Source organism: Gilbertella persicaria, assembly GCF_025201335.1.
Source record: "Gilbertella persicaria strain CBS 190.32 chromosome Unknown B0P05scaffold_2, whole genome shotgun sequence".
Lineage (NCBI taxonomy): Eukaryota > Fungi > Mucoromycota > Mucoromycetes > Mucorales > Choanephoraceae > Gilbertella > Gilbertella persicaria.
Genome location: NW_026251963.1, coordinates 422,090 through 443,744, shown reverse-complemented (window position 1 = coordinate 443,744; position 21,655 = coordinate 422,090). Strand labels below are relative to the sequence as shown.

The window sequence follows — 21,655 nt, the reverse complement described above, 5'->3', positions numbered from 1 at the left end:
CACAAATTAAGGCTGTTTTCAATTTTCTTTTTTTCCTCAATGGAGTTCAAAAACTCGACCAATTTTTTAGGTTCAAGTAACTCAATGGTTGTATTCTTTCTTTCTTTTTTTGTGCAATTGTTCATTAATAATGATAACGTATTTAACGAGTAAAGGCTCTTTGCTTGTCATAATACTTATCTCTTATTTCTTGTTTAAATACCAAACAAGTAACATAGCCAAAAGAACTTTCTTTCCTTTCAACCAAACTTTCTCTACTCGATCAGCTTTCCCGAAATCAACCTTGTTCAACTTTACTCCACCATCTCCCATAGATCCTCACGAAAAGTACTTGACATTCTTCACACATAGTGGCTTTCAAAATCAATTGATACAAGGTACGAAGCAAAATTTAGAAAGACAAATTTCGAGATTAATAAAAAAATATTAGTTGAAAATGGTATTTTGTTAGCTTGGTATCTTAATCGTACACTGATATTACCTAAAGCCATCTTGGGTGAAGCCTTTGGTTGGAATCAATTCGAGAAATTACAATTACATCATACTGTACGAGACAAGAACAATCACTACTGTAAACAATTCAAAGACAAAAAATCCAAAAAAAAAGCATCTTGTCCTGATCCTTTTAAATATGCACTTGCCTCATTTGATGAATTGATCGATTTAAGTTGGGCAAAGCAGCACGTTAAAATTGTCCAAAGAGAAAAAAGCGATTTTCTTTGGCTTCAACAACAATTTGACATCAAGAAAAGTCCCTTTTTATTAGACGAACAAACGACTGGCACGTATGTTGATGGGGACATTTTATTCTTTAAAGGTAAGACAAGATAATAAGTGCATTATCTGATCAACAACTAGACAAAACAAGATATGATTGGCGTATTTACGATGTACCTGTCAAACATAGATTTCTAGGTCGCTATGTCGATAGCTTAGATGCGACCCAGTTACGAAACCATACAGAACGATTGATTCATTTTACCAGTCTGTTTGGCACGGGCAAGTTTCCTATCAAGAAACCCGAGAATCAAGCCTTTTTCAAGGCACTGCAAAAAAGCATGGTCTATAAACATCCAGCTGTCTTGAAAATTGCAGACATTGTGATTGATGCACTCGGTGGACCGGGAAACTTTGTGGGTGCTCATCTTCGTACAGCGGATGGACTCTTTGTCAAAGCCATTCCTGAAAACATTCAACATTTGATCGATCGCATTCCAGTTCCTAACAGCGAAAGGCATGCGTTGTTTTCGCTCGATACTTGTGTTGAAATGGTAAAGGCAAATCAGACAGCGTTGGTCTTTTTAGCAACAGATGCAGTCCAGCCTAGAAAAGATAAACGGTTTCGAGATTTATGGCATCATTTACCTTGTACTTTTACGCTTGACGATATACTTTCCAAAGACCATCCTAGTTGGCGTCATATGGACCAATACCGTGTATCGCATACAGGTCAAAGTATGAGGAAATACTTGATTCCTTTAGTAGACGCACTCGTTGCAAGTCAAGGAACCTCGTTTGTAGGCACAAGAGGATCTACTTTTTCTGGTTATATTAAGCGGTTACATCAAAACCTATTAGAATGAGAGCTGGTTTCTACATATCTAGATGTAAATAAACATGTATATATATATATATATATAGTGCGTGTACTTTTGTAAAGACGGTTTTATTTTGTGTTGGTATAAAAACAAAGAGTATTACTTTGTTGCCTTTTGATACATGGCTAGAGGTATATCATCTCCCTCCTCTTCTTCTTCACTGTCAACTTGTTTTTTTTTTGACAACCATTTGTTTTTAGTCTTTAGAAAAGAACTCTTTTTTGTCTTGTTTTCTACTTGATTGTTTTCTTCTTGATCGCTGTCATCCAAGGCTTCATCTTCTGATTCATCTTCGTCTTCAGAACTTGAATTTAAATGTGCTGGATATTTTTTAGTAACAAGTCGCTTGTTTTGAGGTATGGGAAGAGGAGCTGGGTATCGATTCTTTTGTTTGCTTTTCTGTTGCTGTTGTTGTAGGCGATGATGTCTTTTTGTCATCGTAATCATTTGATGTACATTTGTGGAAGACTCAGTATGATTCGAAACAACAGAAAGATACCAAAACATATGATTGGATATCACCACTTGATCTCGAAGAGGTCTTTTTGGATTTGTTAGTTTGAGATGTGATAGACGATAAATGGCTCGTTCAGTATGGATTGGTAATCGTGTATAATTATAGTGGTTGACTTGTGTTTGTTTTTCTTGATTTTGTTGTTGTTGTTGTTGTTGCTGTTGCTGCTGTTGTTGCAGCTGCTTACTTTTCTTGGCAGCATTAGCAGATGACTTTCGAGAAAACAAGGAAGAAAAATGGAATCGTTCCTTGAGTTCAGCTGAGTCTACGGAATCAATACTATTCAGTGACGAAGAAGATGATTTTTTGTTGAGTTTCTTTTGGCTCGTGTCACTCGAAGACGAAAAGATCTTTCGGGGCGACCATGAAGAAACCTTCTTTTTTGTTTTTTTCACTAGAATAGGAGAAACTTCAGGAGAAAAAGGTGGGTCAAAGACTTGAGTATCTAGTGACAAGTCAATAGCCGAATCTTTTGGATGGATTACTTGTTTTGGACTGTCTTGGTGAGTAACCAAAGAAGAAAGTGTGTCTTGCTCAACATCGGGTTCTTCTTGATTCGTCTGGGTCTTTTCCTCGGTTGTAGAAGAAAAATGAACATCGTCTTGCACTGTTTAATAGAATTGGGATTAGTTTTGCTTGCTTGTTACATTTTGTAGGATGGTATTTACAGTTAAATGTCAGATTTTCTTGTAAATAAAGTTGGTTCTCTTGCTCCTTTTCAAGAACCTGTGTGTCTTCTTGTGGCTGTGTTGTCTTGTTCTCTTCTTCATCATGAACTGTAAAAGAAGATGATAGAACTGATTTTCTTCTCTTGACCATAGACCTTTTTCTATTGGCTAATACAAGTGTCGTATTGACATCAAACTCTGTATCATCTACATGATGAGCGGGAGTTATTGCTGTATTTGTCGCTGTTGTTGGCGGAGGAAGCCTTTTTTAAATTACGTTAATTAAGAGAAAAAGTTTTTTTTCTTTTTTTACCAATATTGATCCTTGAATAAATCACTTGAAACTGTTGTATCTAACAAATGAAGAGGTATTTCCAATATTCTAGAGAACTCTGTAGAATCCAGTGATTTTAATAGTGTTGTATCATTTTCTCCTTGACTTGGGAGAGGACAAATATAAAAAGTAGACATAATTGAAGAAGAAAAAAAATAAAAAAATGAGAGAAGAGAAAGAAAAGAGAATTATATATGCAGAATATGTGATATAGAGTTTTTGAACATGCATTTCTAATCTTTGATGTTACACAAAAGACAATAAAATATCAACGTGTAAAATGTGTATATAGCCTTCCCCTTTCAACCCCCCTCCCCTCGCTTCCCCTACTTTTTTTTTTGGCTTTGTTTTTGACTCTATATAAAATGCATAGGCTTCATGGTCACTCGTAGCGGTTCTCTAAATCTCAATAAACCCAATTTTATTAGCTCGTTGGTCTAAACAGACATTCTTGACAAGCGACAACAACAACAACAACAACAAGATTAGATCTGATCTCATCCTGGTTTAGATCAAGAGAAATTCTCCTTTTGTCTCCCTTAAAACTCGATCACAACGATGAAAAAGAAAATAAAGAAGCTCATTTTACATTGAAAATCTTAACTTTTTGTACAACACTGTAAAATAGAACTGTCTCCTTTGTTTTATTTATAAATCGCTGTTGTGGTTAAAAAAGAAAAAAAGTCTATATCTTGAAGCTATATGAACAGTAGTACAATATGTCAAAATTATATATTCAGTCAGTTTTTTTTTATGTAAGCACATCTATCATTTACAAACTATAGTAAAGAAAACCCTGCATGCCTAAACAGCCAATTCATTCTGACATAGTCCATTCATAAAGGACTCTTATTGAACCCCCTTTTTAATATGTTAAACTATGTCTAGATCCATCATCATGTTGACACACAGTTTAACAACAGTGCATGATTGATATTGATTGGTTCAAGTTGCTGACATCATTCTTTACCAAGTTTTTTTTTTTTTCTTTACATTTCTTTTTCTCTATATTGTAAACATTTCATCACTTTAACCATGGACGCTGACGTTGAAGCTATGCTTGATGCTCCCTATCAAGAAAAGAGGGTAACTCAATCTCTGTTTTGTTTCTTTAAGCTAATCATATATTTAGGACGAACCAATGCCTTCTCACAGAGAACACCACAGTTCTAGAGATCACAGTTCTAGAGATCACAGTTCTAGAGATCACAGTTCTAGAGATCACCAAAGTTCTAGAGATCATCGGGACTACTATAGAGACGAAGAACATCGGTACATCAATCACTTGATAAGCTAGCCTATACTTATCTCTCCTTTTTCTTAGTTCTCGACACTCTGAGCACAGACACTCTTCACGTTCACAATCAGGCCACCGCAGCTCACGCCACCGTTCTGACAGCAGTAGGAGATACCGTCGCTCTTCCCTCAGTAGAGAAAGAAGACACAGACGTTCTCCTTCTCGTGAGTATAAAAGAAGAAGTAGTAGTAGAAGACACTCTAGAAGCCCTACACGTAGAAGACGTAGTAGAACCCCACCATCTATTCACCATGATCCTCATGATAGGTTTAGAGACGGTAGAAGACGAGGACGTGGTCGATCACCTTCTCCACCTGTACCTGAAGAAATTCGAGACAGAAGAACAGTATTCGTGACCCAGCTGGCTGCTCGTTTGACTCGACGTGAATTAGAAGACTTCTTTAATCAAGCCGGTCGTGTTCGTGAAGCCACTATTATTACCGACCGAAACTCTCGAAAGTCAAAAGGGTAAGTTGATCTTGACACGCTCTTGTTGCTCATGCATCTGTAGTTGTGGATATGTCGAGTTTTATGAAGAGGTATCTGTACAAAACGCTTTAGCATTATCAGGACAAAAACTTTTAGGTATTCCAGTCATTGTTCAAATGTCAGAAGCCGAAAAGAACAGACTGGCTATGCAAGCACAAAGACACGCGTAAGTATATATATATATATATATAATATGTGATTCGTATTTACTCAACTGTTTTTGATTAGAATGGGATTGTCCCAAGAACCTGCTTATCAACGATTATATGTAGGCTCACTTCATTTTAGTTTAACAGAAGATGATGTACGTCAAATCTTTGAACCTTTTGGTCCTCTTGACTTTGTCAATCTTCATAAAGGTAATGGTCATTTTCTATTCTTTATGTACTTATCCATGCATTAGAAACGGGTCGTTCCAAGGGTTTTGGCTTTATTCAATACAAAAATGCTGCTGATGCTAAAAATGCTCTAGAGAAAATGAATGGATTTGAACTTGCTGGTAGAAATGTAAGTTCCTATTTTATTCACTGTGTTTTTATACTTATTCCTATTAGCTCAAAGTGGGTCTTGTTACTGAAAAGAACACACTTGCAAGTGGTCTTGACTTTAGTCTTGATGATGAAGGTAAAATACAATTGTATGTCACACACGAATCTCATCCATACAAATAATAGAAACTGAAGGTGTTGCTATGAATTCTCTTTCCAGAGCTGAATTGATGGCTAAATTGGCAGCCAGAGAATCTAATAATGACCATGATACATCACCTGTAGCAGCAACCCCTTCTGCTCCGTAAGTCAACCAGATACATATATGTATATATATATACTAAGTCTCTATAGACCCAAACCTTTTATTCCTGCAGCTGCATCACGCTATGTCATGTTAAGTAACATGTTTAATCCTGACGAGTAAGTTTCTATTGTGTATGCTTAGTCTCTTTACTCATCAATCATAACAGAGAAACGGATCCTGATTGGGTAAGCGACCTTGAGGCTGATATTAAATTAGAATGTGAGCGATACGGTGATGTTGAGCATATCAAAGTCAATGCAGATTCCATGGTAAATTATCTAATTTTGAGAGAAACATGACTTATATGTCTATAGGGTGAAGTCTTTTTGAAGTTTGATAGTGTTCGCTCTGCTGAAAATGCAATTGGAGCATTAAATGGAAGATGGTTTGGTGGTAGACAAATCACTGCTTCATGTATTTCTGAAGCCATTTATAAAGCCAATGCTCTTTAAGCATATTGTTTATATAATAAAATAATCTAGGAGAATACAGTTGTTCTCCTATATTTAATATCAGGAGATATGGTTATACCAAAAGTAAACCATGTGTACTTATTCATATTATTATCGTAAATTGACGAGTATCAAACTTGAATCCAACGTTCTTTATTCCCTATATCAAAACAAAAGGGAGGGGGTGAAACAAACCTTATTTCAAACCATGTATATATATCTTTGTCTTTTTTTTTACTGTTCTTTTCTTTATTGTTTATTAAATTAATAAGAAAAATACTAGGTTGATCCCATATTTTTCATTGTTTTATATATATATATATCAAAGAAATAAGGCGTGCCATTTTTCTTTATCCCTCTCTCTCTCCCTCTCTGTTGCTTCTTTACATTATCCGGCTTGCTGGTCTCTCTTTCTTTCTTTTCTTTCGTTTAATATGATTTCCATTTATTCTGACATGTTTAACAGCACACATCATTTTTTTGATCAAAGTATGGCCAAGAATAACGCATTCTATTCTTCTTCTTCTACTCCACCTCCACCTCCTCCACCTGCTCTTGTGCCTTCTCTTATGCCTACTTGGGACAATACCATGGTCCTTTCTCATCAAATGAACAATCTCGGTACTCAACATTTATCTGGCATGCCAGCATTAAATCATATATTACCCTTCTCAAACAATTCTCATCATCAAAGATTCTATTCTTCTCCAACAGCCCTTTATCAAGGTAAGTACATGCTATAGTCTGTATTTTATGTATTGACACTTTACTAGGCATGAATTCCTTGTATTCATTCAATGTACCTGATGAATCCATGTTGTATTATACTCCCGTCAAGCAGAACAACAGAAGAAATTCCCGCTCATCTTCACCGGGAGATCGATCCCCAGTCAATAAACGCTATTGTTGTAGATTATGCAACAAGAGATTCACACGCCCAAGTTCATTGACCACACATACTTATAGCCACACTGGCGAGGTAAATATGAATTGTAAAATGTAATACTCACAAGTTGATTTAGAAACCATTTAAATGTCCTGTAGAGGGCTGTGGAAGACACTTTTCTGTTGTAAGTAATCTTCGAAGACATGCAAAAATCCACAATAATCCCACTGCTAGTACATGATCTTTTTTTTTTTAAAAAAAATAATAATAACAATAAAATGGATGTTTGTATTTTATTTCATTTTATTTTATCATGTTTACACGTCGTTTTTCGAGTTATAAGAAATATGCTCAACAGTTCAAAAGTAAGCCTGGGTCTTACATGACTTCATTTGCCATCTTACATGAATTGACTGCGGTTGCTCCTTTTCCATTCATCTATTTTGCACTTGATAATTCTAATCTGAAGATTCCTTTTCCTGAATCTGTTGTTTCTGAAGGCAATCGATTTATTAACAAGGCACGCGTGTATTATAAATATGAACCATTAGAAGCAGATAACCGTGTCATGGTCAATTTGGTTACAACATATTGTATTGTGAAGGCAAGTTCTTGAGAAAACAAACAAGTATTCATTTTTAATAGGCATTATTACCTGTACGTTTAGCAGCATCTGTGGCCATGACACCTTTTTTTGCTGAAAAGTTGATTGGACCTATGTTCCAGTTTGTTCGCAAACAGTTTTGAGTTTATTATTATACCCTTGTAGTTTTTAGAATAATAAATCTTCTATTTTTTCATCACTTCCATTGGCTTTGGCTGCATCGGCATCCATACCAAACACAATCACATTCTTGAGTCGATCAAGACGATCTCTTTGAATATGTAGTAATTCCTCCATATCTTCTTCATCAATCGTCACTGGCTTTTGTTTGTTAGTGTCTACTTGTTCATCATCCATCGATAGATCGAGCTGAGTGGTACCGAATTCCATCTCTTGATCTACTTGCATGGGATCATGAGGTTCGTTGTCCATTTTTTCCATTTGATGTTGATTTTCCAATTCTTTTTGTTGAATGATCTTTTGTTGATAGTCTAGTTGTAAGACGCGTTTGGATTGTTCCTATATGGAAATATGAGCAACATGGATGTATACATCCACTGATTTACCAGAATATAGTAGATTTGATCACACACAGTCTCAAACTCTTCAGAGTTCTCCACCAGTTTATGAGTGAGTTGTGGTGGTGTCTCAGAGTAAGGTGCTTGAAGTTGACTGTTAGAGTTAGTGTCCATCAACTTTAATGAGGCTTTTACTTTTCTTTTGTGGTTGCAAAATGGTCCAAGATTCTGGCTGCTTGTTCTAAAATGTCCTACTTATCATAAACATACACGCAGTTTATGTCTTATGCTGCTTACATTGCCAAGTATTTTATGTAGTGTTAGTATCTCATTATGTAAAGGTCTTTGATTCGTTGTTTGTGTTGGTTGAAAGCGTGGTGGCATGATAAAATGTAAAAAAAAAAGATGAGAGGATTTAAACTCCCTTTTATTATTAGTATTAGTATTATTATTATTCTCTTGTAAAAGGGATATTAGATGTAGCTGTAGTAGATAGATGAGATAGTGGATTAGGTTCAATATCATAGACTTCTTCTGCAAATTTCCTTCTTGCAATATAACTCTTATTGTGTGGTCTACATAAAATATGATACATATTCTTCAATGGATTTCCAAAATCAAAAGGATGGCCTTCAAAGGGTGTTTGAGACAGATTGGCACGCAACTAGCAAGTTAATATACGACAATTAGCTTTCTCCTATTTACCTGTTCATGAGTAGTAACACCTCGCATCACAAGAAAACAATGATACGATGTCAAACAACCTATAGGTACAAGTAACAAGATACAAAACAAAGCAATAAAGAAACTCATCGGTGTTCTTAACAAAGACTGTTGAAAGGATACACTGTCTTGAGAAAACACACGAAATACATGCGATAACGAGAATGCAATCGCATAACAGCATAACAGCGTAGCAGAGACAATGAACGTAAAGAAAGTGGTATAGTTTCTCTTGCCAATACAGTTGTTGAGCCAAATACAATGATGGTCTTCATTCTCTATAAGTGTGTTGGTTTTGTATGTCTCATGGTGAGTAACCTGCCTACACAATTATCGCATTGTCTACAATGACTGGCTCGTGGAGGTCTATAGATGCAACATGTTTCGCAGTATTTTAATCGAGCAGGGATGCCTTTGATCATCACTTCTTTGGGTGATGGGTAGTCAGACATGGAAGAATAACGCAATCCATAGCCATCCCCTTGAGGCCATGGCTGCATATCTAAATGACGAGGTAGAATCTAATAGTCTATGAGCAAAAGGTAATATGTATAAAAGTTTCTACTTGCACCAGGATCTGTCCATGATGTTTTGAGCATAGCAGCTAATGTGAGTATGAACATGTATGCAAACACAATGGGCACTGCTGGTGATACATGATGCCATAACCATGGACATCTAACATTAATCAATCAGTCTGTTACAAAACGATGCATAGTTACGTAAATACAAGAAACAAAACAGAAGGCATGACAACCAAAAACAAAGACAGAGCAAATGCCCACCATGCTCGACTTGTCAAGAATCTGCCTTCACAGAAAAACAATGTGTTGCCATGATAGAGTTTATAATTGCGAATGTGTGTCTGACGTTTCGCCTGGAGAACAACTCGAGGTTTGGGTGGGGAGGTGGAAGGAAAATTAAAGTCTTCAAAGCTCTCTACCATGGATTGACGATGACTATGAAACAAGATCTCTCGATTCATAAAAAAAAAGACGTCTAAATTCGACCATATAGAAAACAAACTCGTCACTTTTCCATATTGGGAGATCAATCAAGTACGCTTTACTGTGTAAAGGAAAAAGTACTAAGCAGAGCATGAAATACATATATAATGTACATCATTAGGTCATAAGAAAGAGCAGAGAATAGAAGGGAGATATTAGTCAGCATATGTGAAATACTTACACGGATATGAGTAGGTAGTTAAATACCCCCTAGAACCACCATAGTCTCGACCGTGGCCATACATACATTGGTTTTTTTGTTAACCAATCAAAGTCTCAATGGCGACAGGTAAATATTTTTCGATTTGCGTATTCACGTCGGCGAGAATCTTGGCAGTAAAAGGGACAATATTAGAAGCAAAACGACCAATTTAAAGGCTAGAGCAATTGGTCATTCCTATATACGTAACTTCGATAAAGACCACTAATCTTGGCAGTAAAGACCGGTTCCGTAAAGGCTTATTCTTTTATGTTTCTCATTGGACATTATTAGTAGCATCATTATAAAATAAGCGTCTCTTTTGTTACACGCACATATATATATATATATATGTATTACATAATATATTGTATACACTTCCATGATTGGTGACATGGATTCAACCATACACTACTATGCTCATCACTAGAAGCATTGTTGAAAGACAAAAGAGAAAAACTGAAAAGAAATATATCCAATGCACACAGAAAAAGAACTGGAAGGAGAAGTATAACTGACATCGCCAGTGAAAAAAGGAGAAGGAAAGACAACAGAAGAAGGCGGTAAATAATTTGGTATATACTAGAAACTTGCAGCCATATAAAAGAAAAAAGAATTAAAGTCGAATTTAAATAATAGAAGATTGCTGCTTCATGGCTGAATTCATTCCGTTCAGTAAGTGCTTGGACAAGCTGGGTGATGCGCAAATAAATCTTTTGGCTACGTATTCTTTTTTTTTATCTGAAGGCTAGTTGGATTGACAGCGAAATAATAAAAAAAAGACTTGGTAAAGCAAAGATGACTTGTACGTAATAAAGAAAGGATCAATCGGTACGCAATAAAATCAGGCTCCTTATGCACCACTCCCTTTCAAACATGTTCGCAGAGTACCGAATAGAGAGGGGATGGTTCATATAGTTGTGGCTAAAGAAGAGGCAGTACTAAAAGAAATACAAAATGCATAAATGTATTAATGGCAAACACCCTGTCCACTCCAAAGAAAAGTATTTTAAGAATATAGCTGCTATTAGCTTTATAGTGTTTTTATTCTTTTTATGTTGTCCTATAATTTTCTTTCTTAACACAAGTAAATCATTTATCTTTAGATGTGCTTGATGAATGGCTGGTTTCTTCATGTGATAAACAACAAAAAGCCTCTTTATTGTGTGAAATGTAGTCAATTGATAAAATATCTTTTATAAATAAACAATTTTTTCTTTTTCATAAAATAACTACAATTACTTTCTCTTCTTCAAGAAACTGCATAATCATACGAATGTGGTTGCTTTTGGAATGAATGGGAGTGTTCTCTAGCCACCTCTTCTCTACCCGGTATTCTGCGAACATGTCCGATAGACGATGGTTCCTAAGAAAAAAAGTCTGAAAAAAAATATACTCTATTTTAGTAAGTGACTACAGTTGTCTGCTTTGCTCCCAAGATCAGCGGAAACAACAAGGTCAAAAAATTCAACTTAGCCTAAATGAACAAGATTGGCCTCTGTATTGGTCGTTTCTCTTACAGCCAGAAATTAATCAATCCTTTAACTTCCAATCTTGGCTGTATACGCCAATATTACTGGTACTTTATGAACAAGACTATCAGTTTAGGCCAATTTCTTCGCCATCATAATTTCCTTCACTCTTTTCTTCTCTTTGTAAAGAATGGTTTATATCAGTCAAAATCACGCACTTTGCATTTATTACCAACTAAAGTTTAATAAAGAAAGCGTTGTTAAAGTCCTAGAGATGTTTCAAGCATTAATTGTGCTATTTGACTGATCCTACAGTTCCCGTACTTGTGTTGAAATCAAGGGTATATGGCAATTTTTTTTGTTTAAGGAATATTTCACGGAAGAGGTACTAAAAGAGAACGTTTTAAATGAATCTTTCACAAAGCTAGGTATGATTTCAGTTTTTTAATTGTGATGATTTCACTAATTTGCCATTTAATTCATTAGAATCAAAATCCCAAGTCATAAAATTCATAAATGAGGTGTATTCTATTGAATCAGTTCTTGATGATATGTATAAGTTGAAAACAGTATTACTTTCAGCTATTTTTAGTAAAATGGTACAGCACTCAACATATTTCAACAAAAAAAAACATTGAACAGTTTCAGTGCATTTTGTGGAAAACACAAATTAAACTTTATCTCAGATGAATCATCACAAAAAAAGATCCAAAAACGAAAATGGTTCTTATAAACGGTAATGGAACCTTTATGTTTTACAAGATAAATATCAAGATAAAATGAAGGTGCTTTATTCTGACTTCCTTATTAATTGTTCATTTGTAGTGAATGTGCTGAGCAATATAGTGAAATACGATGAAAAATACAGAACCTTTTTAAAGACACAGAAAGAATTGGGTTTACAGGTAATTGGATACTCCCGAAAATCGCCTGGTGATAAAAATAAAGAAAACAGGACAAAACTGTTAAGAAGGATGATTGAAAGATTAAGAACTCAGTCTCCGGCAAATAAAGTCTTTGTCTCAAAAACTTCCACTGTTGATGAACCCTTTGATGAACGAGATGTTAATAAAGATAATGTAGATGAAGCAGATGGCTCTACAGTAGGTAATAGACGACACATGTTGAAAGCAAACTTGAATTAAAATATTCTGCTTTTTAGATCTTATAGAGCTCTTACACTCCACAAAAAAAAAGAAGTAATATTAATCGCCCTGGATTACGCAGATTTATCAATAAAGACTACAGACTTGAAAGAGTCTCTAGGTAAATAGCAAATAAATATTTGATTGACTGACATTTGATTGATTGATATGTTACCAAGCATCAAAACATTACAAAAATAATAACCGATCGGATGCCTATCACATCCGAAGTAGAGATTGACGAAACAATAGTGTTGTTTCAAGGCCAAACGCTATAAAGAAGTTCAATTGCAGAACACAACCGATACGAAGACCTTTGTGAAAATAAAGCAGTCCAATAAGTTATTTTATGATTATCCTCTTGAATTAATGCACTCCTTTTTTCAAAATCTGCAGTTTATATTTACTTACTATGTAATTGTTGTATATCAATCTGCAGCTCAATTAATATTTTATACTCTTGTTGTATACAGGCTCTGGCTTAGATACTACCAAGTGCTCCCAATTGGCTATCCGCAGCATACTTAGTCAATTGTGTTATGTTTCTACACTTTATCGAAAAAAAAATTCATTAGAAAAAAATAAAATATTAAATAGAAAGGTGTACATTTTTTTTGCAGAAATTAAAATAAGCCATCATTTCTACTATCAGATTCGCTTTTTTTGAGTTTTTTATGTTTGGGCATACATAAAGGAATATATTTATGCAAGTTTTGAAGAAGTTGTGATACTCTAAAGAAATATTCGAATTTCACTATTTTGCGATTTGTGATCGATAGAGTCTTATTACGAATTGTTTCTCTAAATCTATAGAACACATTCAAAGTGTTACATCTACAAAAGTAATATAAAAAGTGTACGCTGCAGCTCAAAAACAGATATTACATTTCTAAAGGTTAGCTCACTATCTTGATGTTAAACATGCTCAGTTTTCTTACATCATTCAATGAGCCATATTTATTTCTACCAGTTTTGCTAATACACTTTTGGTCTTGAATTTCTAGTTTTTGACATAAATAAAACTCTATTTGACAATACCATCCAATCCTATTTAAATATTGAAACTATTTCAAGTGAGCCTAAAAAAAATCACATTATTTTAAAATGAATATCTTAATAAGTCATCAACAAAAGACTGGTATGTCAAAGGACCTTTGGATTAAGATAACTTTGTTGCCGAATTTGAATGACAAAAAAACTAGACTAACTTTTATTCGGGGTCAATGTATAGATGACTTAAACTGTTTTATTTTACTAGCCAACATGGCTTCAGAGACTGTCCATAACTTCTTTGCAAGTTCTTGATCATTTGCAAGTGGATTCAAAAATCTTCGGTTGACTGCATTGTCTGCATAAGACTCACCCTTCACAACATCAGGAAAAACAGCACAATAGACATTGGTAGAGGCACCCATTTTAACATTTTTTATATGAAAAAGATGAATAAGAGCAGCCGCATAGTTCTTCATTCGATAAAGCATATCAACAACGGCAACAAAACCAGTGGTTCGGCCTAAATTAGTACGCACAACACCAGGATGAAGACTGGTGACAGTTACATCTACGTCTTCAGCATCAAAACGACATTGCAATTCCTTGGCATGAAGAATATTGGCGAGCTTCGATTGAGCATAATTACCAAGAGGAGCATAATATTTCTCTGCATTCAAGTTGTCAAAATCAATCCCTTCACGAGATGCCAGAAGATAATTTCCACTGGAACTCACATTCACGATACGAGCAGGAGCAGAGGCTTTGATTTTCTCAGTAAGCAGGCTAGTAAGATAAAAATGTCCCAAATGATTCACACCAAATTGAGTTTCGAAACCGTTTTTTGTAAATGATTTTGGACAGGCCATGATACCAGCATTGTTGATCAAAAGGTGAAGAGGTAGGTCAAGCGACAAGAAATCATCAGCAAATTTTTTAATGGTGGTCAGATCCCCTAAATCAAGTTGCATAGGAACCAGGTCAGCATGAGGCACTGTTGTTCGGATGTGTTCAATAGCACCTTTTGATTTTTCAAGAGAACGACAAGCAATGATGACTTTTGCACCTACAAGAGAAAGGACACGGGCAGTTTCTAAGCCTGTACCGGAATTGGCACCAGCGACAATCGCTACTTTGCCTTTCAAGTCGGTTTGGTAGAGTCTAACAATTTGTCCAGCAGTAGTTTTCCAGTTGATTTGATTCATTTTTCTTTGTTTAGCCATCGTTACTTATCATCACTCCATTATATATATATGCAAATACTGAGTTTGTATTTTAAGCATCTTACACATCTTGCCAAATAGAGAATATACCATGTTTAGTCATTACGTATACTTGTTAGTCAGTGCTTCTGCCAATCCAGTCAAGTATTGTAAATACTATTTACCAAATATACGGTATTTTTGGACCCCCCAAAAAAGGGAACTCGTAAAAACATGGCCAAGATATGCCTCTGATTCAAAGGATATTACCGATGAAAATCTTTTATTTGAAGATTCTTTAAGCTTCTTTTTGACGTTGCAAAACGAGAAATAGAACTATTGGCAAGCTTAACCACTCAAAATGAGCCTCAGGCGCTCTAGTTTTTTGGTGAATGCATTTGCTTGCCAATTGTGCTACGGAAATGGTAAGATATAAGCGAAAAGCCTCATGAACATTTTTGTCTATTTTCTCAATACTTTAGCAGCCATATATTGTATTTGGAATTAATTTCTTAACATTAGTCTTATGCTTTTGACAGAAGTATAAGGCAGAAACAACCGCCAGAACCTCTTGTCAAAGTCCGTCTGTCGACAAAAAAAAACCGTGACGTGAAATTTAACAAATGCTGCACTTTTTCTTTTTTTCATATTTTTCTTTTAATCATGTCGTCGTCTGAACAAGACTCCCCAAAATTCACTGATGCATTAAAGGTAAACACAAGAATACCTCCTTTTTTAGCATGTGCTTATGCAAGTCTTTAGACAGTCAAGCTGGAAGACTTCAAGGACGTCAACAAGATCCCTTGCGCTAGAAACGCTTTATTATACGGCATTGGTAATTATGCGCAGAGAATCGTCTGCATAGTTAATCATGTTGATAGGCGCTGGCGTTGCTATGGGTATGGTTCGTTTCGCCACTCGACGCTCCATTCCTACTGCAGCCAATTGGGCAGTAGGCTCGTTTTGCGGTGTATCTGTTGTTTCTTTTGAAGCATGCCAGTGGCAACGAAAGCAAAAGCTCGAAAAAATGCGATTGATTGTAAAGGCAACTGATTCTAGACAACAAAGACTTGATGAAAAGATGGTTGTGACTGAAAGAGGAAAAAACGGTGCTTTCAATGTAGTGATTGAAACTCCTGCTGATGCTTTAGAGAAGCAAGATGACCAACAGTAAAACTAGTGACATTCAAAAAAAAATCTTGTACATAAACAAAACATCATCTTGTTTGTATGTTTCTTTTATTTTTGTTTTTTCTTTTTTTTTTTTGAATCAAAGGATACTCACTGTGTCTTAATTTTTTGATGCATGCTTAAATGTCCTTGTGCTTTATCTTTAAGGAGAAGCACATAAGAACTAAGATTTTCAAGAAGAGGGACAACTTGATCTTGAATATGAGCAGTGACAAGCTTGAATTTCTCGACATGGCTAATATCAGTACGAGCAAACTCATTAAGGATCAAAGCAATTTGTTTGTTTGTAAGTTCAAGAAGAGCATTTATCTTTTGCTTCACCCATTCAGGTGTTTCAGCTGACTGAACTTTTAGCTTTTCAGTCAGTTGAACAACTTGATTTTGAACCATAGACATGACCTGATTAACATATTCTATTGTGGATCGAACACGAGATGTGGCAGAAGCAGGTAGACGATCTTGGGCAGCATTTGTATAGACAGTAACGGAATGAACCAGGGTTTCTTGTATGAGCTTCAGTTGTTCAAACATGTTTTGAACCGTTGGATTGCTTTCAGCCAACTGAGCCAAATCATGACGAGACTTGGGTAAGTGAGCTGTTGAGCGAGATACTTTTTGACTAATACGACGAGAAGCTTCATTTAATACACCGTATGCGCGCTTCACTTGATTATTTTCAGAGTTTCCTTTTTTGCTTTTATTATCTGATGTCTGTTCTTTATCATCACATGATGGTGGAAGATATCTATCAACAACATCCTCCAGGTTATCGACTACAATCGTACCAAATTGCTTGTTGACGGATTGGATAGCAATGTGAGCAGGATGAGCTACTGTCTGAAGAGTAGAATTCAGCTTTAGTTTGACACCATCTATGATATGGTAAGGAGTAACAGTCTGAATGATATCTGAGCTAGGCCTTGTTATCATGGGCACTTTTGATTCAATCGCGTCAAGCGATAGACAGCCTAATACGTTTGCTTTTTCAACATGAGGTTGAAGATATTGTTGATAACAGTCTTGAAGATATTTAGGCTGATTGTTGAGAGCGTAATGATAAGTGGAATTAACTGTTGATAAGGCATATCTACCCACAAAAGACTTATTGGCAATAGCCTGAGCAGTAGACATGCTATCTTTCACAAGTGGGATAGAAATAACACGCTCAACAAAATGCTCCTGATTCTTATTCTTTTCGTTTGGCAATGCTTCTGTGTGCTTTACGGCATGTCCATTTTGACCTTTTAAAGCAGATTAGCAACATAACAAATCTGTATATAATACACTCTACCATTTTCTGAAGGTTGATGTCTAACAATTCGACCCATATTATTTAAAGAGAAGAAGAAAAAAAAGAAGAAAGAGATAGCGTGAGAATGAGGTGGCTCGTATTTATTTTATATGGAAGAGATCATACTCTTTTCTAAACAATAACAGTTTTAAGTTCAATCCCTATTCAATTCTAAACCATGTGAATATCTCAACATAAAGAGCTAAAATGTTACTTGATTATCACATGCAATAAGGTGTTGGCCAGTGCCTTAATCTGAGTCTGAATAACTTCCTCTCTACTGTATGCACAACTGTTGAAAAAAGAGAGAAAAGAAAAGGCTATGGATATCTATCTTGATGTATTACATTAATAGTAACAAAGGTCATATATCAATAGAAAAAATAGGCTGACTTTTTTTTTTTTTAAAAAAAACCAACAGGAATAAAGCATGATGTATTTTTCTTTTTTTACAAAAGAATAAATGTTTCAAGTTAATAAGTAAAATATTTTCAAACACTTTATTCTTGTGTACATAGATAAAGCATAAAACTTGAACTCTCGAGTATCAACGGCTACAATATTGATTTCATTAGATAATACTATGTTTAGTTGGTACATTTTCTTATCACTTAATGTTGAAAATGAATAATATGACATGCGCAAGTTGCTAAATGAGTTTCGAAACCTGATAGTATTTCTTATTGAGAGTGTTTCTTTTGAACCAGCTTTGATAACAAGCAAATAAAAGAAAAGATTGGCATTATATGTTAACAAAGAAGACGACTTTTCTTGAGGCGGAAGATTCATAACATAGTTCTTTCGCCAAGGGCCATAAAGTTCTTTTGCAATTGTTTCGTATATCAAATCATGTCTATACATATATTTTTTGGTCCAGAGTTGAAAAGAAGTCTGACTTCTCTAAGAGTATTAAATGGCTTCATATGTCTTTCTTATTTAACAATGTCAAAATACAGGCTATTCTTGACATCATAGAGCCTTTATATCCATAGAATAAGGCTATACAAACTTATAAGTTCAATTTTTAAACTAGGGAGACATTTGTTGGTAATTTATCAAGGTTGCATTGACAATTTCGACTAATTAAAACCTTATAATGACAGTTCGTTTAGTAAAGAATTTGCAGTCATTCAATTCAAACGGGCTGAAAAGTCTAAAATAAGCTTTCTTTTATAAGAATAGAGATGATCTATAATCCTGCTGCTGTAAAGCATGTCTCTTTTTAGAAAAAAAAAAGGCCCCTTGAAATCGGTAATAAAGTGTTAATTTAAGCTTTCAAATTACATTTCTCAGTATTTAGTAAAAAAAAATGGTTAAAAATGCAATGGTTCAATACACACTAAAGAAAGGATCTTGAGGATCAACTTAAATTTTGGTTTGGATAGAATTATGATAGAACTAAAGATAATCCAGGTACACGATCAAGGTTAGTACTAGTTACACCGTTTGAATCGGCTTGTGAAAGAAGAGGCCCGACACTAAGCTCTTTCCATGATTGCCAGACTTGACGGACATCCCGTTTTGATTGATCTGATAAAACGATACAAAAGATGGCATCATATCCACCAGCTATTAAAATGTGTTAGTCATTTTTCTCATTTTCATTTTCCTCTTTCTTTTTTTTTTAATTGTTACCTCCAGGAACACCAGCCATAACAACACCAGGCACATTCATGCATTCATTTAAAAGTTGTGTTTGTTCTTGTGGTTCAATAGGGACTTCAGAAAGCTTGCTCATTTTTTGCAAAAGACTTCGAACGTTAGCAAAACCATTCACAAGACGGACCATTTCTTCAGCAATGAGTCCTGATACAGTATGCCATTCAGTTGTCTTTAATTGAGCACATGTCTCGATTGTTTGGTTGTATTGCTCAGTATTGTTGTCGTGCAAAGTTACTAGTTGGCGGAAATGTTGTTCGACAAGAGAGTTGTATTTGCCCAACTCATTCCAGAGAGATTCAGCTGACAATGATTGTAAGCTCAATGCGATTGTGTTCTTTACTTTACCTTCTTCAGGCTTAGACTTTTTCCATGCCAACACTTTGCCAACCAAAGTAGGTGTATGGCTACCAGCATCGATGTCAGCCAACATGAGATCAAAGCCAGGTGGTAATTTGAATGGAGCAACATCATTATCCCAACTAATAACAAGACCTGCGAGATAAGTATGCGTCTTTTTTTCCTATTTTTCTAATTTTTTTTTTTTTTTTTACCTTTTGTTATCAGCATCAAGTACTTCTGATAAAACTTTGGTATCAATTCGCTCATCCTGATATAAAAAAAAGACAGGGTGAACAAGGTTGTTTCTCCTTATTTTGTCCTACCATAATGGATGATAAAATTGAAGGATTGAATCTCTTGTAACGATGGCTACCCCAAACTGCAGAGGATACATCAAATCCACTTCCGACTTTTCCTTGAGCAAAGCAATGAACAAATTGAGCCACATTATGTATCAATGTCTTTTCTTTTTGATCAAGTGAATCCGTCACTACGTTGAAATGAAGCAAGAGAGCTGCAACTAGTGAAGTCGTAAGTGCAGCAGAACTACCAAGACCAGTTTTATGTACTGTTGATAATGTAGCATGTGTCTTGCAAAAGGGGTCAAGAGAAGCCAATGCTTCTGCAGTATTTGAAAGACCTTTAGACTCCAACTTTCATGATCATCAGTCGATATCTTTCAAAAATTGACAATCTTACCTGGGCACGTTGGGAGTAAAAATCATTATCACCAACAATAGTAATGACAATTCCCTTTTGCAACAATGCTTTGAATTTATTTAGAGCAATTCGTTGGTGAATCACAGCAAGAGTGAATTTTAAACATGTCTCTACAAACTTATTTTGTGTTTCCTTTGTGCTAAAGAAAGTATCAATAACATAAAATCAATAAAGAAGTATATTTACATTGTTTCAAACTTCAAGCTATCATTCTCTGAAAATGCTTTGTATTGCCAAGTAGCGTTTTCAAACTGAGGTGAAAGAACAGTGATTGTGCCTGAACTGAGTTGCTCATCAGATTTAATAACAGTATAGAAACGAGCAGAAGCACCAACAACCAAGCCACTAAAAGCTTGTTCTAACACTAAGTAACCACCAGCTAAAAGTACTTTTCCAGGTGCAGAAGCAATAGTACAAGTCATATTCTTGTATATTTTAAAAAAAAAAGAAATGACGCGAGAGAAAGAAAGCGTGCGCGGAGCAAGTTTTTTTTTCCTTTCCTTTCATTCGGGACACAAACTCTAATCATTTTGATGGGCAAAAGTACTTGTAATACAGCATATTCAAAAAAAAAAGTAGGGGCTTTTGATACTATAAAAGCAGTACTTTAGCTCTCTCTCTTTTCTTTTTTTTCCCTCTTTTACATATATATAATTTCCATTTTGCTCTTTTTTTTTTTTTTTTTTTTTTTTTTTTTTTTTTTTTTTTTTTTTTTTTACAAACATTGCTTCTTACGACTTCTCTTTTTTTCGTATCACATAATTTATATGTCCATTGTTGATAACTATAAAAATAAAAAGATGACAGCCGCAACAACTGCAAACTCATCGATATTCCTGAAAAAAGCCAATAAATCAAGTGCGACTGTCAGGACAAAAAAATCAGTTACTAATGATACTAGAAAGAACAGATCTTTTTCATTGGGCAGTAAAATTCAGTCAGCTACGTTATCTCTTGTTGCCTCAGTATCGAGAAAAAGACCAGCTGCAAACAAAAAGACAGCAAAGAAGATCATTGTGGAGCCTTCCTTGTCTACGTCTTTGACTACTTTATCAACAGAAGATCGTCCCAATAGAATAAAATGCACTACAAGGCCATTATCACAATTTTTCTTTCCAATTAAACAAAAGGAAGATGATGCCGAAGAAGACAATGAAGATGATTTCTTGATGAAAAATACAAGTTACATTGAAAATGGACTTTATCGACAGCAGCAACAAGAATATCATCCACAACAACAACAAACAAAGCGGCGGCAATTTAAAAGAATGAGTCTAGGAGTAGACTTTGATCGACAACAAAAGCAGACAAGTAGCAGTACTTGTTCAGAAAATGGTACTTACTCTAACAGTTCATCCCGATCTTCTTCTCTTAAAACAATCAGAACGAGTTACATAGAAGACGAACTAGCCAATGAACTTACGATACAGTCGGATATTACTCTTTCTTCTTATACATCACAAATAGCAACAAAAGAGCACCAATGTCTCTCTCGCTCCTTCTCATATGCCAAAGAAAAGCGCTTTTCCGGTGTAGCACGAGCACGTACTGTCCTTGGC

General features: G+C 35.2%; 12 protein-coding genes across 12 annotated transcripts; 6 read left to right on the top strand and 6 right to left on the bottom strand.

Annotated features, from left to right (window-relative positions):
* Positions 1-11: 11 nt before the first annotated feature.
* On the top strand, positions 12-1,631 carry B0P05DRAFT_97966 (uncharacterized protein). Its single transcript, XM_051583918.1, has 3 exons — positions 12-377; positions 431-817; positions 859-1,631. Exons 1-3 carry the CDS (start codon positions 131-133, stop codon positions 1,581-1,583), a joined length of 1,359 nt encoding a protein of 452 aa, XP_051439399.1. The 5' UTR covers positions 12-130; the 3' UTR covers positions 1,584-1,631.
* A 16-nt stretch (positions 1,632-1,647) lies between these two features.
* B0P05DRAFT_522766 (uncharacterized protein) lies at positions 1,648-3,584 on the bottom strand. Its single transcript, XM_051576010.1, has 3 exons — positions 3,094-3,584; positions 2,781-3,043; positions 1,648-2,719 (listed from the first exon to the last, which is right to left on the bottom strand). Exons 1-3 carry the CDS (start codon positions 3,249-3,251, stop codon positions 1,698-1,700), a joined length of 1,443 nt encoding a protein of 480 aa, XP_051439398.1. The 5' UTR covers positions 3,252-3,584; the 3' UTR covers positions 1,648-1,697.
* Positions 3,585-4,149: 565 nt separating this feature from the next.
* B0P05DRAFT_460906 (uncharacterized protein) lies at positions 4,150-6,147 on the top strand (the record flags this gene model as incomplete). The annotated part of the gene is made up of 10 exons (XM_051574043.1): positions 4,150-4,214; positions 4,439-4,879; positions 4,923-5,066; positions 5,129-5,265; positions 5,304-5,407; positions 5,455-5,524; positions 5,575-5,692; positions 5,743-5,811; positions 5,862-5,964; positions 6,010-6,147. 10 exons carry the CDS (start codon positions 4,150-4,152, stop codon positions 6,145-6,147), a joined length of 1,389 nt encoding a protein of 462 aa, XP_051439397.1.
* Positions 6,148-6,961: 814 nt separating this feature from the next.
* On the top strand, positions 6,962-7,274 carry B0P05DRAFT_461292 (uncharacterized protein; the record flags this gene model as incomplete). Its single annotated transcript, XM_051574069.1, has 2 exons — positions 6,962-7,126; positions 7,170-7,274. 2 exons carry the CDS (start codon positions 6,962-6,964, stop codon positions 7,272-7,274), a joined length of 270 nt encoding a protein of 89 aa, XP_051439396.1.
* A 72-nt stretch (positions 7,275-7,346) lies between these two features.
* B0P05DRAFT_576826 (uncharacterized protein) lies at positions 7,347-7,780 on the top strand (the record flags this gene model as incomplete). Its single annotated transcript, XM_051581733.1, has 2 exons — positions 7,347-7,637; positions 7,679-7,780. 2 exons carry the CDS (start codon positions 7,347-7,349, stop codon positions 7,778-7,780), a joined length of 393 nt encoding a protein of 130 aa, XP_051439395.1.
* Positions 7,728-8,655, bottom strand: B0P05DRAFT_97742 (uncharacterized protein). The gene is made up of 3 exons (XM_051583917.1): positions 8,453-8,655; positions 8,204-8,406; positions 7,728-8,156 (listed from the first exon to the last, which is right to left on the bottom strand). Exons 2-3 carry the CDS (start codon positions 8,327-8,329, stop codon positions 7,806-7,808), a joined length of 477 nt encoding a protein of 158 aa, XP_051439394.1. The 5' UTR covers positions 8,330-8,406; positions 8,453-8,655; the 3' UTR covers positions 7,728-7,805.
* B0P05DRAFT_522747 (DHHC palmitoyltransferase-domain-containing protein) lies at positions 8,555-10,095 on the bottom strand. Its single transcript, XM_051576009.1, has 5 exons — positions 9,601-10,095; positions 9,448-9,556; positions 9,201-9,399; positions 8,861-9,156; positions 8,555-8,819 (listed from the first exon to the last, which is right to left on the bottom strand). Exons 1-5 carry the CDS (start codon positions 9,861-9,863, stop codon positions 8,607-8,609), a joined length of 1,080 nt encoding a protein of 359 aa, XP_051439393.1. The 5' UTR covers positions 9,864-10,095; the 3' UTR covers positions 8,555-8,606.
* A 2,240-nt stretch (positions 10,096-12,335) lies between these two features.
* On the top strand, positions 12,336-12,701 carry B0P05DRAFT_461433 (uncharacterized protein; the record flags this gene model as incomplete). Its single annotated transcript, XM_051574072.1, has 1 exon — positions 12,336-12,701. The coding sequence occupies one exon, from the start codon at positions 12,336-12,338 to the stop codon at positions 12,699-12,701; it is 366 nt and encodes a 121-aa protein (XP_051439392.1).
* Positions 12,702-13,904: 1,203 nt separating this feature from the next.
* B0P05DRAFT_522741 (oxidoreductase) lies at positions 13,905-14,984 on the bottom strand. Its single transcript, XM_051576008.1, has one exon. The coding sequence runs from the start codon at positions 14,912-14,914 to the stop codon at positions 13,922-13,924; it is 993 nt and encodes a 330-aa protein (XP_051439391.1). The 5' UTR covers positions 14,915-14,984; the 3' UTR covers positions 13,905-13,921.
* Positions 14,985-15,460: 476 nt separating this feature from the next.
* B0P05DRAFT_522738 (uncharacterized protein) lies at positions 15,461-16,113 on the top strand. Its single transcript, XM_051576007.1, has 3 exons — positions 15,461-15,604; positions 15,656-15,728; positions 15,775-16,113. The coding sequence occupies exons 1-3, from the start codon at positions 15,557-15,559 to the stop codon at positions 16,065-16,067; spliced, it is 414 nt and encodes a 137-aa protein (XP_051439390.1). The 5' UTR covers positions 15,461-15,556; the 3' UTR covers positions 16,068-16,113.
* Positions 16,114-17,449, bottom strand: B0P05DRAFT_522736 (uncharacterized protein). The gene is made up of 2 exons (XM_051576006.1): positions 17,376-17,449; positions 16,114-17,325 (listed from the first exon to the last, which is right to left on the bottom strand). The coding sequence occupies exons 1-2, from the start codon at positions 17,410-17,412 to the stop codon at positions 16,175-16,177; spliced, it is 1,188 nt and encodes a 395-aa protein (XP_051439389.1). The 5' UTR covers positions 17,413-17,449; the 3' UTR covers positions 16,114-16,174.
* A 1,116-nt stretch (positions 17,450-18,565) lies between these two features.
* B0P05DRAFT_522734 (ribosomal protein S5 domain 2-type protein) lies at positions 18,566-20,608 on the bottom strand. Its single transcript, XM_051576005.1, has 7 exons — positions 20,283-20,608; positions 20,076-20,235; positions 19,700-20,029; positions 19,589-19,644; positions 19,383-19,516; positions 19,011-19,337; positions 18,566-18,944 (listed from the first exon to the last, which is right to left on the bottom strand). Exons 1-7 carry the CDS (start codon positions 20,516-20,518, stop codon positions 18,763-18,765), a joined length of 1,425 nt encoding a protein of 474 aa, XP_051439388.1. The 5' UTR covers positions 20,519-20,608; the 3' UTR covers positions 18,566-18,762.
* Between the last annotated feature and the right edge of the window lie 1,047 nt (positions 20,609-21,655).

Bases quoted from the DNA above. Each gene is read 5' to 3' on its own strand.
- B0P05DRAFT_522741 (XM_051576008.1), bottom strand. From the start codon at position 14,914: ATGGCTAAACAAAGAAAAATGAATCAAATCAACTGGAAAACTACTGCT.
- B0P05DRAFT_522766 (XM_051576010.1), bottom strand. From the start codon at position 3,251: ATGTCTACTTTTTATATTTGTCCTCTCCCAAGTCAAGGAGAAAATGAT. The intron at 3,044-3,093 runs GTAAAAAAAGAA...AATTTAAAAAAG, and splicing joins TTATTCAAGGATCAATATTG to GCTTCCTCCGCCAACAACAG. The intron at 2,720-2,780 runs GTAAATACCATC...TCTATTAAACAG, and splicing joins AGAAAATCTGACATTTAACT to TGCAAGACGATGTTCATTTT.
- B0P05DRAFT_522736 (XM_051576006.1), bottom strand. From the start codon at position 17,412: ATGGGTCGAATTGTTAGACATCAACCTTCAGAAAATG. The intron at 17,326-17,375 runs GTAGAGTGTATT...CTGCTTTAAAAG, and splicing joins ACATCAACCTTCAGAAAATG to GTCAAAATGGACATGCCGTA.
- B0P05DRAFT_522734 (XM_051576005.1), bottom strand. From the start codon at position 20,518: ATGACTTGTACTATTGCTTCTGCACCTGGAAAAGTACTTTTAGCTGGT. The intron at 20,030-20,075 runs GTAAGATTGTCA...TGATCATGAAAG, and splicing joins TTTACTCCCAACGTGCCCAG to TTGGAGTCTAAAGGTCTTTC. The intron at 18,945-19,010 runs GTAACAATTAAA...ACATTTTAATAG, and splicing joins TATGGCTGGTGTTCCTGGAG to CTGGTGGATATGATGCCATC.
- B0P05DRAFT_97966 (XM_051583918.1), top strand. From the start codon at position 131: ATGATAACGTATTTAACGAGTAAAGGCTCTTTGCTTGTCATAATACTT. The intron at 378-430 runs GTACGAAGCAAA...AAAAAATATTAG, and splicing joins TCAAAATCAATTGATACAAG to TTGAAAATGGTATTTTGTTA. The intron at 818-858 runs GTAAGACAAGAT...ATCAACAACTAG, and splicing joins GGACATTTTATTCTTTAAAG to ACAAAACAAGATATGATTGG.
- B0P05DRAFT_97742 (XM_051583917.1), bottom strand. From the start codon at position 8,329: ATGGACACTAACTCTAACAGTCAACTTCAAGCACCTTACTCTGAGACA. The intron at 8,157-8,203 runs GTAAATCAGTGG...ATTTCCATATAG, and splicing joins ATCAAATCTACTATATTCTG to GAACAATCCAAACGCGTCTT.
- B0P05DRAFT_522738 (XM_051576007.1), top strand. From the start codon at position 15,557: ATGTCGTCGTCTGAACAAGACTCCCCAAAATTCACTGATGCATTAAAG. The intron at 15,605-15,655 runs GTAAACACAAGA...GCAAGTCTTTAG, and splicing joins AATTCACTGATGCATTAAAG to ACAGTCAAGCTGGAAGACTT. The intron at 15,729-15,774 runs GTAATTATGCGC...TCATGTTGATAG, and splicing joins CGCTTTATTATACGGCATTG to GCGCTGGCGTTGCTATGGGT.
- B0P05DRAFT_522747 (XM_051576009.1), bottom strand. From the start codon at position 9,863: ATGAATCGAGAGATCTTGTTTCATAGTCATCGTCAATCCATGGTAGAG. The intron at 9,400-9,447 runs GCAAGTAGAAAC...ATAGACTATTAG, and splicing joins CATCATGGACAGATCCTGGT to ATTCTACCTCGTCATTTAGA. The intron at 9,157-9,200 runs GCAGGTTACTCA...ACACACTTATAG, and splicing joins ACAATGCGATAATTGTGTAG to AGAATGAAGACCATCATTGT.